We start from the raw sequence: 12,539 nt of genomic DNA, 5'->3' as shown, positions 1-12,539 counted from the left end.
TCCTTTGTTCAGAAATATATTTTTATTTACATAGACTATACCTTCCCAGGAATCCACTTCAAACAACATCAGGAAGCCATTCTTTGAGGCCTTGAAACAGGAGGAACTGGGAAGCTATCCAGTTTCTCCATCCTGACCCTTATAATATTTTCTCCCTGTAAATTCTCCATGCTAAGAATAAACATCTCTCTGAAGGATGCAAAGCATCAGGCTACGCAGGAAAAATGAACAAGCATTTGGCTTTCAAAAACCTTCACTGCTGGGATGCAAAATGCATAAAAATGGCAAATAGGAAAGCCCTGATGTTGGTATAGCAGTTATCAAGGGACTTAGGTACAATCTAACTTGAAAGCAAGGTTTACTCCAGTTAAGTGCCAATGAGTCTACCTGGAGGTAAGTGGGGTATACTTACAGTTCATCCAAGAAGACTGCCTTTTATAACTCAAAAGTCTGAATGGAAATTACATAAGGAAGAACAGCAGTTTAAAATGTTGAGTGTTCATATATAACAAGGTAAGTTCGTGGGGAACTTTTCTGTTTTCAATGGCTTTGAATTTGGAATCAATTTTAAAGTTATTTGCTGAATGAATGACTGAATAAACTTCCAAAGAAGATTGTCACAGATGTGCCACATGAGGATAATCTGTCTGCAAAGCATCCAAAGTGGATTACACGCTAATCAACCCCCAGACACTTTAAATCTCAACCCAGAGTGGGCTTGGTTGTACTTAAGTGCATTGTACATTTCTGTCGTTTAACATTATACCTACCAACAAGAAACAGGAAATATTTGGTGTAAAGGATTCAGGTTCTCACACTGATTTTCTATGCCCAAAATCATCTAGGCACTCTCAGCTGGCAACTGTACACAACATATACGTGAAGGTCCTTAGAGATCATCCTCTTTTTCTCACATCATTTACTAAATCACATAAAAACCATTCCAGTCAATCCATCAAAAAATAGTGGTTAAGCTCCTAGTATATGCCATTCTTCATGCAAGGTGCTAAGCATACAAAGATTAAGATTATAGTTCCTCACCTCAGGAAACTTACATTTTATCAAAAGAGAACACACACATGTATATGGATATACCAAACATATAAAACAAATGTAAGGTAATTTCAGGAAGCCATTAGAAGCTAGGAAAACAAAAAGTGGCTCAAAGAGGAGATGGCAAAGAAACTACATTTCCTTATTTGTCTTTTTTGTGTAACACAGGATGTGGAGCTGATTTCTCAAGCCTCTCACAGACGCTGACAAGTTGGATCCCCAGAGGCTGGTACATCTCACCTCAGAGTTCTAAGGGTTTAGAAGGGTCTTTCTAATGCATAGCCAATAAAGTCCCATTGAAGTGCTTCCCCTTATGATTATCAAGTGACATTAATTAGTCAGCTAGACTTAATTAGCTTCTACAAATAAGTATTTAGTAAGGTAGTATAGTTGGTAGAGAGCAGCTAGGTGGTACAGTGGATAAAGCACTGGGCCTGGAGTCAGGAAGATTGCATCTTCATGAGTTCAAATCTGGTCTTAGACAATTACTAGCTATGTGACCTTGGGCAAGTCACTTAACCCTTTATGTCTCATTTTCCTCCTCTGTAAAACAAGCTGGAGAAGGAAATAGCAAACCACTCTAGTAACTTTACCAAAAAAAAACCTCAAATGGGGTCATAAAGAATCAGACACTACTGAAATGACTGCATAACAACAAATAGTTGGTAGAAACCTTTGCCCCTGAAAGTCTGACATACTCTCCCACAAGTACATACAGAGTTCAGGGGAAAATGAACTCAGTCGTATAGAACACATATAGCAAAGAGTAACTCAGCTCCTGGAAGTTCTTTTGCAGCAGTTTTCAAAATGTCCTTCCTAGGGGCAGCATTGTGTTTTTCTCCCTTGAATCCACCTTTCCTCATTACACAAGTTTATCCGAAGATCCTGAAACAGACACTAACACCAACTGCCATTGTCCCTTGGAATATTGCTATCCCACTGATGAAAAAAAATCCAAATCCTCTGGTCCCCCAAAGTACACAAGATCTCCCTCTTGTCAAGGGTGGCAAAGAAGACTGAGAACAAGGCCAAGACTTACCCTTAAGCAATTCCTTCTCAAGCCTTGGGTGGAATGGTTCCCTCCTAGCTCACCACTTGCTTCAATCCGCAATTCCAAAGTAGGTAACTGGTTTTATACAAGGCCCCAAGGGTGTGGATAAGTCCCTAAACTAATAAAGAGACTTCTACCTGTACTTAGTTGAAATGTCCAGTCCTTGTCGATGTCCAGCTCATACCTAATTTACTTATTTCATTGAGAGATATGTTCTCAACTGATAAAGGTAACAGGATCAAAAGGTTATTTAAACTCTCACCCTTACAATTATGGAGTTTCCTGTTACATCTATTATATGTTGAGAATCTAAGAAAATAAACTGTTTGCTTTAAACTGAGTTTTCAAAAATGTCTTGTTCTTTCAAAAAGTCAGTTTTGAAAGGGAAAAGATGCAGTATTTTCTAAGGAATTCATTTATTCAGTAGTTATTTATTAAGATCTTACTATATATGCAATGGAAGAGATGTGAAGATAAAAAGGCATAGTATTTACCCTCAAGAAGCTTATAATCTTGCAGGGGGTGATATGACTTAGCAAACACATAACTGGGATGCAAAACAAGTGCAGGCTTTATAATCAGATGAGAGGGCTCAAAGATGACCCCATGAACAAAGTAGCGTTTGTGTTGGGCCTTGAAGGATGGGTAGAATATCAGCAGGGAGAGATAAAAATAGCTACCATTTATCCAACACTTTAAGATTTCCACAGCGCCTTGCATACCAATGTATTTCAGCTGATCTTCACAATAGTCTTACGGCATAGCTATAGATATCATTATGCACATTTTACATAGGAGAAAACTGGCTCAGAGAGGCTGCCCATGGTTACAAATCTATTAAGTGTCAGAAGCAGGATTCAAACCTCCATATTCCTTTTTTTTTAAACAGTGATAAACAGTCTTTATTCAGGCAATGAAACATGAAAAAATACATTAGTACTTATAATAATTCCATTTGTGTGAGTATAACTCTTACAAATATTTACTTGACATGAGGAGGGAAATTATTATACATATAAAATTTATGTAGATGATCATTACATATACAATGCAATTCTAGTAGGAGTCAAACAGCTTTCACTCCTCCCTATGGAAAAAACCTCCCATTTCTGATGAGCACAGTTACCATAAATCTCTCTATGGATGGAATTAGGCATTCCAAGAACAGGGAGATAAATAAAAGAAGCTCTGAGGAGGGAAAGCTCAGAGAATATTTAGAGAATAGTTCAGGAAAACTAAAACATGAAGTACATGATGATGTATAAGGTAAATTACAGATTGTGGAGGACCTTGAATACCAGGTTAAAGATTTTTATCTTTATTTAGTGTTACACTGGGAGACCACTGAAGCATTTTTTTGAGGAGCAGAGCATGATTATTATATCTGGATATTAGGCACATTAATCTTGCATATATCTGTAGGATAGATTGAAGAAGGAAGAAAATGGAGGGACAGGACTATTAGGAAGTTATTATTTTATCTTTATAAATTTTTTTTAACCTTTACTAGAGGTGGAAGAGAAGTCAAACTGATCTTTCCACAGAGATATCTCATGGATCTGCTAATGTCATTTTTATTAACAGTATTATTTTGACTTTATAGGTCTTGGCTACTCTTAATATGGGACTTGATGAACCAGTTCATTTAAAATGTTCATGGCAAAATGGCTGCCCTGGTTCTATCAATGAGGTCATGAATTGATTGTTATGGGGAGGAAATAAAATATCCTTCCCTATGATTCTCAAAATATATCTTTGATGTAAGATTACCAGGGCGTCGATTTTTCTATGAATTTTAAAATGTATTATCCATATTGGTTAAAAAATGAGCAGATATAAAGTAATGCAAGGATAGCTACACATGTATTTATACAGAGAGAAGATGCTCAGAGATCTACAGCTTGAAGTGAACTCAGTGATCATCTAGATCAACCTCCCCATTTCCTAGATAGCAAAACTGAGGCTCAAGAAGATTAAGTGGTTTGACCAATTTCATACAGGTAGTAATTCCCAGAGGTAGCATTTGCATTCAGGTCCTTGAACTCCAAAGACACTACTTTTTCCACTTTACCATGAGTACTTCAGTTTCTAAAGAATAGGATAGATAATAGCTAGCATTTACTTATGGCTTTGAAGTTTGCAAAGTATATTACAAATATCTCATTTGATCTTCACAATAACCCTATGAGGTAGATGTTATTATTATCACCCTATTTTCCAGATGAGGAAACTGAGGCAGACAGAGGTTAAGAGACTTGCATGTGGTCACAGAACTAATAAGTGTCTGGGTAATGCCAGATGCAGTACTCTAACCATTGTGCCACCCAGCTGCCTCCAAGGGGAGCTTAGAAGGCATCAAGTTCAACTACCTCATTTTACAGATGAGGAAACTGAGGTTCAGAGAGGTTAAGTGATTTCTCAAGGTTATCTCTAGTAAGCATCTGAGACAGAATTTGAAACTAGATCTCGATGACTCCAAATACATTGCCTTATCTAATCCAATACACTTCCTAACACACCTTTCTACTACTATGAAAATCCTCCTCCACCACCAATCCTGAGCAGACTAAATTTTCAACAAAATTAGGACAATGAATGGCATCTCCAAAAAACAGATTTCTAGGGGCAGCTAGATGGCACCTGGATTCAGGAGGACCTGAGTTCAAATCTAGCCTCAGACACATAACACTTACTAGCTGTGTGACCCTGGGCAAGTCATTTAACCCCCATGGCCCAACAAAAAAACAAAAACAAAAAAAACAGATTTATATATATAGAAAATATCCTTTAGATAACAAGTAACACCTAAGTTTAGGCAGCATTTATATACTTACTTTTTCAGTTTCTCTCGAATGTTTGGATCTTTAATTTCATTATGGAGATCCTCAAAGTTCTCAACAGAAGTTAAGTTACAGAAAACCCTGAAGTCAGTATATGGTGGGATTCCATGGTCACGCCCCCTTTGGATGTTGGTGGCAGCTAAATCCAAAGCCACAGAATGTGCCATAGAAAACAGCTTCTCTGTTAGTTCCAGATTGAGAAGCTGAGATGGCACCCGTAATTTTCCAGCAATACCAAAGAGCCCACGGAGGAGTGGATCGATGCCACCCTCCTGAATTATCCTGAAGGGTGAGAAGAAGGCCTTGTGGAGAGGAAGATGGCCTTCAGGGATTTCACCAAAGGTGTCATTCAAGCGATAAAGAATTGGATTGATCAATGTGTGGCCAAATCTGAATGCTGCGGTAGCAAAAGAATTAATAATTCCTGAATTCACATTGGGGTTGTACCCCTTATAGTGACCTAGCATCTTCATACCATGATCCCCAAGAATCTTGGGCAGCCAGTGACTGTATGTGATATGTTGCATCTGTGCACCAACAATTTTCCTGGCTTCATTATAAATTGTATCTCCATCCCAGTGTGGGTTCAGTGTAAACAGTTCTGTGGCTATCCGATTGTGTTCTCGGAACCACAAAGTATGCATGGCTGTCAGAGCAAGCTGTTCGTTGGCTCTGTGGTCCCCAGCAAGAAGCATGGGATCAGACTTTCATTTTCATCCCGTGTACATTCAATTGGTGGGCCTGTGGAAAATGGCAGTAAGTGCTTTTCAGAAGAGGGGATAGGTAGCCCTTTCTTAAGCAGACCTCTCTGACCTGTATGATCCCTAAGCTCTTCTGATTCCCGGTCAGAACTTCCATAAACATTAGAAGCATCAATGTAGGCTGTTAATTGGTTAATTTGTTCTCTTGCATAGACTGAGCTCATCATCAAGGAAGTCATACCACTTCCACAAACAGGGCTGGAACGGACAAAAAACATACATTGTGAATTTGCTACCCGAGCATCATTCTGAGGGACAAGGATCGGGAAACAAGGAGGATCATTAGTACACACAGAGCTACATGACTGACCATCAGAAAAACGAGACATGCTTAAAGCAGGCACCGTTTGGTCCACGTCATGGTCTAAAAATTGGCCCCATTGCATCAACATGTGAGTGTATCGATCATCAGGGGTAATGGTTGCTGTCCCAACCATTTTTGTAGAGACAATCCTGGGTAGTGGTAGTGGATACTTATTGGAAAACGAGTTTGGGCTGATGCCCCGAGGCAAATTGAAGCCATTTTCATATACAGGTTTTAGGATACGTTCAAAAGCAGTCATAGAAGCACCCCACATTGGGTTCTGTAAGTTGTTACATGTGCCATCATGGGTTCTATACTTTTGATGGAAACAAATATCAGAACAATTTGGAGAGCGTCTGTGGGCTGTACATCCAGAGAGGTTGGCAATGAGGCTGAGGTAGTGTGGCGACACCAAGTCATTGTAACGAAATTCTGAAATACAGAACAATGGAAAAATATTAAAGTAGCTCAAAAAAAAACAACCCCAACTTGAAAGATAATTTATGAAATGTTGAAAGCGTATAATAGTGTGGGAATGTTGGGAGTACATAATCCAGTGTGCATTGACTGAGGATTCTACACAGAACCAACCCATGATGGCTGGAGTTATTTTTTTATTCATTCATTCACTCATTCATTCATTCATGTATTTATTTTGCGAGGCAGTCTAGATTAAGTGACTTGCTGAGGGTCACACAGCTAGTAAGTGTCAGATGTCTGAGGCCAGATTTGAACCTAGGCCTCCTGACTCCAGGGCTGGTGCTGTATCCATTACGTCACCTAGCTGCCCCAGCAATTTAAAAATTGCTTCTTTTCAAATGAGTAAAGAAAAAAAAACCCTAAGCAAAGAAGGTGTGTGTGTGTGTGTGTGTGTATGTGTGTGTGTGTGCATGCACGTGTGTGTATGTGTGTGTGTGTGTGTGTACTAAAAGGAACACATTTATCCTCTGTCCCTTAAAAAGAATGCCTTTCATAATGGTCTTGTATTTGCTAACAGAAAGTCTCACTTCCTTACTTCTATGAAAACATTTCAATAAAAGTTCTAAGAGCAAAATCAAAGAGTATTTCAGATTTTCACAAAGGCAATAAAATAATACAAAAGAATATAAACAGCTAAATAATATAGGTTAGAAATTAAAATGAACTGCACTCAAAAATCATAAGTTAATTCATATAGTAAAACAATTTAAAACCCATACATGCAAAAAATATAGGTATAAAAATAGAACTATCAAATAATAAAGTAATAAGAATGTAATTTGTATAGAACACATATACATGGTGCTAAGAGATATATATATATATATATATACACATACATATATAGATATATATGTATAGATGAATAACCCATTTATTAGTGAGTGGATAAGTATAATTCATCATGTTTTCAACATTCAGTTCATAAGCTATTTCTTTTAAGAAGCTTTTCCTAATTACCCCAATTGTTTGAATCTCTCCGAAACAGCTTCATTTATTTTGTACATAGCCTATATTTTCATATCTATGCATCTTCTGCCCTAAAGCTTAAAAGGTTGTCTTCTTTTTTGTTTCTGAATTGTTGGCACCTAGCAGTCCCTGACATTTACTAAGAACTTCAGAAATGCTTGTTGATTTATTTGACTGATTAATTTATTGATATCCATAGAAATGATGAAAATACAATTTGAAAAAAAAAGACATTCATGTTTATGTACATGTATGTATAGCCACACATCATTGTAAGAACTTCAAGGAAACTGGCAAAATAACAAGAAGCTCTAGGGCATAATTCCAAAGAGAAGATCTATTGAATATGACATAAATAAGTAAAAATTAGAAGATAAATATCTGGGGCTAGAGGCAGCTGAGTAGTACAGTGGATAGAGTACCAGGTCTGGAATCATCTTCCTAAATTTAACTCTGGCTTCAAACATTTAGTAGCTGTGTGACCCTGAGCAAGTCATTTACCCCTTTTGCCTCGGTATCCTCATATATAAAATGAGCTAGAGAAGGAAATGGCAACCTACTCATATCTTTGCCCAGAACATCCCAAATGGAGTCATGAAGAGTAAGATGTGACTAAAAAAAAAACAACTGAACAACAATTTGGGGCTATAAAACACCAAGCAAAAACTTAAAGCTAAGGATATGGATAAAATAGAGGATATTCCTTTGAAATAAAAAATCAACTTATTGGCAAACACAAAGTTTGGGTTCAAATTTAATTCAACAAATATTTACTGATCCATACTCTACAAAAGGCTCATAGTTATACATACATATATATACACATTTGCATATATATGTATGTGTATATATATGTGTGTGTGTGTGTGTGTGTATGTATATATATATATATATATATATATATATATATATATATATATATATAAAGATAGAAACAAAATAGATCCTATTTTCACAGAGCTGATGTTCTATCGGCTGCTAAAATGTGTGAACCAAGAAGTAAGGATAAGGTAATTTCAGGAAGGAAGAGCAGGAACAAGTGGGAATGTCAGGAAATGTATATGCTTAAGAGATATTATGTGAGCTGTGCCTTGAAGAAGGCTAAAGTTTCTAACGTACAAAGATGAGAAAGAAATATATTTTGGGTATAATGAGTAACCTATGCAACGGCGCAGAGATGGAAAGTAGGATGCCAATTAGGTCAGTCTGATATAACAGCAGTTGCAGTAAGGATGGCAGGGAACAGTAATATGAAATGTCTTATAAGATTTGTGGGAACCAGGATGTGGAAGACTTTGAATGCCTAGTTGACCGGTTTGCATTTTACCCTAATGCGATGGTTCTCAAACATCTTGGTCTCATGACTCCCTTTACACTCTTAAAATTTATTGAAGACTCCCCAAAGAGCTTTTGTTTCTGAAAATTACATCAATTGATATTTACAATATTATAAATGAAAAGTTCTTAGTATTATTATAAAAATAATTTTGACTTCAAAGACGTGGCCTCTCCCTGCCAACCCCTTTGTCACAGTCTTGTTTCTGGAGCACCCTTTGAAAACTTCTTCGCTAGAGACAATGAGAAGTGGCCAAAGATTTTTGAACATGGAAGGGGCATATTCAGAACTGTCCTTTAGGAATACTGGGGAGGATTGCTAAGAGAAAGGTAAGACCTGAAACAGGGAAACCTAGTAGCAGGCTGTCACAATAGTTCAGGATAGAGAAGATTGAGAGCCAGAGTTATGCCTTTGGGTATGTGAACAGAAAGATTCAACAATGCTGTACAGGGAAAGTTTTTGAGATTTGACAACTGATGGGATATAGGGATGGGGGGAGGGAAAAGGGAAAGATTTAAGGATGACTGTCCATTTGAGCACCTGGAAAACCAGAAAGATAGTAATACACTCCACTGAAATTGGGAATTTTGCAAAATGGGTGGTTTGGGGAAGTCATATGATGAGTTTCAAAAGAAAAGGAACAATTAAATCATTATATTTAGTTAGTCAACATGCATTCAAGGCTATATATGCACCAAGCCCTGGGCTAAGCCTTGGGGAGGTAAAAACAGTTCCTATCCTTAAGGAACATACAGGAACATAGCTGGGGAGACGACATGTTAATAATAACTAAGTACATGCAGAATATAGACAAAGTAGATAGAAGGACCCAGAGGAAAAGGAGCTGGGGTAAATGGGGAAGTGCTGTGGCAGAAGGTGAGATCTGAAGGAAGCTAGAGAAATTAAGAGGTGGGAAAAAACAAAGGAAAACATTCCAGGCATGACAGCCCCACACAAAGACATGCTTTGGTGAAAGCAAAAGCATTCTCTAAAATGTCAGCCAGCCAATAAACATTCATTAAGCACCTATTATGTGCCAGGCTTTATGTTAAGCACCAGAGATACAAAGCAAGGCAAATGACAGCCCCTGCTCTTGAACTCACGTATTAATGAGGGAAACAACATGGCAAACAACTATATACAAAAAAGCTATATACAGGATAAATAGGAAATAATTAACAGAGTGAAGGCACTAAAATGAAGATGGATTGTAAAAGGCTTCCTGTAGGAGGTGAGATTTCTAGCTAGAATCTGAAGGAAACCAGAGAAGCCAAGAGGTAAAAATGAGAAGGAAGGGCACTCCGGGCATGGGGCCAACCCATCAGAAGATGGAATATCTCATCAGAGGAACAGCGAAGAGGCCATGGATTTTGATCTGTTAGAGGAATAGCAAAGAGGCCATAGACATACTCTGTGATCCATGGATCACAGAATTGACGTTCTATTGGCTGTTAAAACATATGAACCAAGAAGTAAGGATAAGTTAATTTCATAAAGGAAGAGCATGTCCCTGGTACAAAGAGGATGGGGTAGAGGAAGGTACAAGGTACAAAAAGACTGAAGTGGTGTGGTGACACTGGGTTATACAGGACTTTGAATGTTAAACAGAGGGTTTTTTATTTGATCCTAGAGGGGATATGGACCAACTGCATTTTGTTGAGTAGGAGGGTGACATGATCCAACCTGTACTTTGAGAAAATCACTTTGGCAGTTGAATGAAGGACTGGGACATATGAGTGGAAGAAGGATTACATTGGAGAAAGACTTGAGGGAGTGCCATGAGCTAGGAAGCTATTTCAATAGGCCAGAGAAGAGGCAAAAGACTCAGTTAGAATGGTGGCTACATGAGTAAAGAGAAGGGAGTATATATCAGAGATGTTATAAAGAAAGAAACAATAGGATTTGGCAATGGATTCGAGATGTGGGTAAGCAAGAGTGAAGAATTAACAATCACGTGGTAGATGCAGATCTGAGGGATGGTCAGGATGGTGGTGCCTTTGACAGTATAATATAGTACAAAAGTTTCCCAAAAGATAGGGAGTGGGGCAGCTAGATGGCGCAGTAGATAAAGCTCCGGCCTTGGAGTTAGGAGGACCTGAGTTCAAATCCAGCCTCAGACACTTGACACTTGCTAGCTGTGTGACCCTGGGCAAGTCACTTAACCCCGATTGCCTCACCAAAAAACACCCCAAAAAAAATTAACCAAAAGATAGGGAGTGGAATCACCATTATTAACAACATTAATATGGTATGGGAAATGGAAATAATATATTCAGATTATATGTTCTTATAGTCTACTGATACAGAATATAACTATTGGTATCTATCTGCTTCTCAAATTCCTTAAAAATAAGCACAAAACACTCCAAAATGTTTTGTTCCTCTCCAAAGAACTTAAGGACCTACCATAGAGACACATGATAATGAATTACACATGCAACAAATAAATCAGAAAAAATTAAATGCTATTTGAGTATTTTACTGTTGCAAGATAATCTAATAAGCTTCATGTGTTACACTGTAATTGATTAATAACCGCATCTTCTCTCATATTGGAGTAAAGAGAGTCTTCATTGTGATTCAGGTTGTTTCTATTACATGATCACTCCTGGAGACTGGAGCTGAAACTATTTTACTTTGTTTCTGAATCAGTGAACATTTGCAAAGATTGAAATATGCACTTTGAATGTAGTACTCCAAAGACAATAAATGCCATATTTGGGGGAGGAATGGAGCGAGTGCTAAAAGTAAACAAGTTGCTTATGGTTAGGATTCAAAACTATAAGGCTTCTCCTTTCTAGAGCTGTTGGGATATCATAATCAGGGAAAGAACAGATAACTGAATAATAAGCAAGCTTAGGAACTACTAGAAATAGGGTTAGCTATTTTTTAAAAAGTAAGAAGCCACTCTCAGTCTTCCTTAATCTTTATGCCTTCCTTTTGAGACTACCTTCAATTTTTACTGTGATATATCTTGTTTTCACAAAGATTAAAGATGGTAACAATAATGATAATAGGCAGCATTTAAATAATGCTTTAAGGTGTGAAAAATGCTATACATTTCCTCATTTTAGCCTTACAACAAACCTTTGAGGTAGATGCCATTATTATCGCCATCTTACAGATGAGGAAACTGAGGCTGAGAAAGGTTATGTGACTTATCCAGTGTCACACAGCTAGTGTCTGAAGTGGAGTTTGAACTCAGAGTCCAAGGCCAGATCTCTTACCGATTGTGCCACCTCCCTGCTGTTTGCACGTTATTAGATTGTGAGCTCCTTGGTAGCAGGAGCTGTGTTGCTGCATTTCTTTGTATCCCTAGTGCTTAGCACAATGCTTGGCATATAACAGTGGCTTAATAAAAGATAGTGATTACTTGATTGGATGAAAATCGGTACAGGTTAAAATAAAGATTTCTGGCAAGATATTCACACAAGTACTACTCTAAAGTATCATCATGATATTGAGATGGCCCTGTTTTTGAAAGACACAGCAAAAGACAGCCTCTGGCAGGTCTCGTCAAGATGGAGAGACTTTGAGTTTCTATAATACTGTAAGACAGTCATCCAAGGGCCACCTTAGCTAAATTCAGAGAAGTTCATCCAATAAGATAGGCCACCAGAGAATAACTATTAATTATTATTGTTGTTATTGTTGTTTGTCACAGCAGCTCAAGAAGGCTATGTACCAAGGTACAGAGTGATTGGAATCTAGGGAGTGCCTATGTGATATCAAGAAATCTGGACAG

General features: G+C 37.8%; 1 protein-coding gene across 1 annotated transcript in view; it reads right to left on the bottom strand.

Moving 5' to 3' along the window:
• PXDNL (peroxidasin like) overlaps positions 1-12,539 on the bottom strand; it is a 510,805-nt gene that overhangs the window by 67,512 nt on the left and 430,754 nt on the right. Inside the window, 2 exon segments of the mRNA XM_020992584.2 lie at positions 4,939-5,632; positions 5,635-6,441. Of these exon segments, the coding sequence (XP_020848243.1) occupies positions 4,939-5,632; positions 5,635-6,441 (1,501 nt within the window).

This window comes from Phascolarctos cinereus, unplaced genomic scaffold (genome assembly GCF_003287225.1).
Source record: "Phascolarctos cinereus isolate Bilbo 61053 unplaced genomic scaffold, phaCin_HiC Scaffold_4;HRSCAF=312, whole genome shotgun sequence".
NCBI classification, from domain to species: Eukaryota; Metazoa; Chordata; class Mammalia; order Diprotodontia; family Phascolarctidae; genus Phascolarctos; species Phascolarctos cinereus.
This window is presented reverse-complemented; position numbering and strand designations above follow the sequence as displayed.